General features: G+C 40.2%; 1 protein-coding gene across 1 annotated transcript; it reads left to right on the top strand.

Annotated features, from left to right (window-relative positions):
• The first annotated feature begins 775 nt into the window (after nt 1-775).
• LOC140948861 (melanopsin-B-like) lies at nt 776-1,741 on the top strand. Its single transcript, XM_073398130.1, has one exon. It carries the CDS (start codon nt 776-778, stop codon nt 1,739-1,741), a length of 966 nt encoding a protein of 321 aa, XP_073254231.1.
• The last annotated feature ends 983 nt before the right edge of the window (nt 1,742-2,724 follow it).

Below are 2,724 nucleotides of genomic sequence, written 5' to 3'. Positions count from 1 at the left end.
AAAAGGTGGCCCAACCATGTTCAAGATTAAGCCCATGTCCATCCTTGCCATCCGCAGCAACAAACGACAGAAAACAGTCCCTAAATTTATTATTCAATAACAAAACTAGACCATTACTTTTGGAATTCAATTGATGCGAAGACAAGTTTGAGTTTTTAAATACATCGCAAATGGCGTCAAATTTATTATTTTGAATTCAATTGACGAAAAGAAAATTTTTAGCGTTTTGAAAATGGCAAATGACGTTAACATTGCTCCTTTGACATGTTTTAAAACTTGTGTTTTTCCTTCAATCTTGCGTTGAAGAGATTTTCAAGCTGAAAAATAATTTCTTCAGACTCTTCTTTTTCACTATCAGTTACAGTGAAGAAAAAAAATCATGGACAAAGCGTTTCTATCCCTTAAGGCAAACTTATACGATGTAACTTAAATTGCCCACGAATGATTGCAAGTAGCTCGGAAGGAAAAGGAAAGGTTCCCAGACCGGTAAATGAATCATTTCAAAGCTTTTATATGGATGTTGATGGGTCACTTAAGCCATAACTTCCGGGTAATATTTTTTCGAAGGGCGGCAAAGTCGTCACGTCGTCAAATGACAAATCGATCGCGAGACGCTGCCAATTACAAAAACAAAAACAAAAAAAAATGATGAAAATACGGAGGGGAGAGGAAACCACACAATCACGAAGGCCTCAATTTTAAAAGATACTTCTCTTTCAGATATTTCAAAGGTATAGAGCGATATTTTGACGCCAAAACCCAATTCAGATTAGACATGAGCAGAATCTACACATGGAACACGTTCTTCGTGGTTACTGAGTTCTTTGTTACCTTTTTTGGAACTCTTTCCAACGGTTTAGTAATTTTTACAGTACTTAGAAATACCCATCGCCTAGCATCACCAAGCTATCTCATATTCAGTATCGCTGTTAGTGATATCCTCTCATGCTTAATAGCAGTTCCATTTTCAATCGCCGGCCACTTCTTGAAGGAATGGCCGTTTGGAATGGCCGGTTGTCGAGCTCATGCCTTCATGATATTTCTTCTTGCTCTGGTCTCTATCACTCACTTAACGGCCATCTCTGTGGAGAAGTACCTCACCATTACCAAGTCGTTATTGAAGGAATCTTATTGGGATACTAAGCAAGTGATACTGGTAATATGCGCATCTTGGGTGTACTCTTTTGGCTTCAGCGCAGCCCCCCTTCTCGGATGGTCTAGTTACGGCATGGAAGGAACCAACGCAACCTGTTCAATCAAATGGGAATCTTCGGCTCCAGAAGACAAGGCATACCTCGGAATCATGTTCGTTGCTTGTTATTTTCTGCCCATCGTTGTTATTGCGTTTTACTATCAGAAGATACATAAAGTTTCCAAACATGTCGTCAACGCCACTTCTCAGATGGGTGATTACGCGATAACAATGACAAAGGCTCTCCTAAAGAAACACCGAAAATCTGCTATGTATTTTACCGCGGTGATAGTAGCCTATCTTCTTTCGTGGACTCCTTACTCTATCGCATCCTTAATTATAGTTTCTGGTCAAAAGGTACATCCCATAGTTTTGAGTGCATGTTCTGTGTTTGCAAAAACGTCGTTTTTCCTCAACCCCTTCATGTACGTCATATTTTCTCGCAGATTTCGACGTATCATGATTCAGTCGATTCCAACAGCTAAGCGAAATCGACTGATTAGACCAGCCCTTACCCGTATGCACTCAGAGACAGCCTCAGTGCTTTGAAAGCATCCTTTATAACACTTACAATACACATTGTACAGTTATCAAACATTTAACCTTCAAATGAAAACACAGGCTACATTTTTATATTGAACTTTCGAATCGGCTTATTATGTAACTCGCAGTAGTAAGCAATATGGTTATCTGTGAATGTTCGATTCATTTACCAAGAAAGCTAGTATAGCTACTAACCGTATGTATTGGGATAGCCTAGATGCAGTGGAACGTCTGAACAGCACCAACCTTCAGAAGAAACTACGTAAAACACAAACATTGAATATTAGTTTGCAGCGTACTTAACTCACGCAAGACGTACGTACTGTATGATGGTATGTAGCAGGGAAGGAAGTGGAATTAATAATAACAGTAGTTGTTGTGTAGTGACAAAATTATCGCTTGCCTCCATTTACCTTGTCATAAATGTTTACTTGTATCTTTGATCTAGATATGAGCTATATCGTGTCTATCTAGTAATTATCGCTCCTTGTCGTCCCAAGTAAGGGAATACGGATTCAGGAATCCGGGAAATTTTTGCTTGTAAAATCTAAAATCCTGGGCTTTGGAATTCGGAATGCAGCTTTAGGAACCCGGAATAAGTCTAACGATTGGAATCCGGGATCCTAGTTCCACTTACAAAGATGTTAAATCCACGGCGTGAAATCCAGAATGCAAGACTGTCTTGGATTCCATTACATGGAGCGATGCTTAAGGCTGCGTGCAAACGGACGCATTAAGTCGCAACATTGTTGCGCCAACAATGTTGGGAGTTGTTGCGTGCATGTTGGCAGTGGTGTGCAAACGGATGCAACAACTCTCAACAATGTTGGGACTTACAGTGCATCGTGGGAAGGATACAACCCATAAGTCTTTGTAAACCATGCGTAATAAGCGTGCGCGGTCCCAACAAAGTTGCGCTACGCTTCGCCGATCATGCATGAGGCTTAAGAATAAGCAGTTGGTACTCTGCAAAAGTTTCGTTTTACTTA

Source organism: Porites lutea, chromosome 9, assembly GCF_958299795.1.
Source record: "Porites lutea chromosome 9, jaPorLute2.1, whole genome shotgun sequence".
In the NCBI taxonomy this organism is placed as follows: Eukaryota; Metazoa; Cnidaria; class Anthozoa; order Scleractinia; family Poritidae; genus Porites; species Porites lutea.
This window is presented reverse-complemented; position numbering and strand designations above follow the sequence as displayed.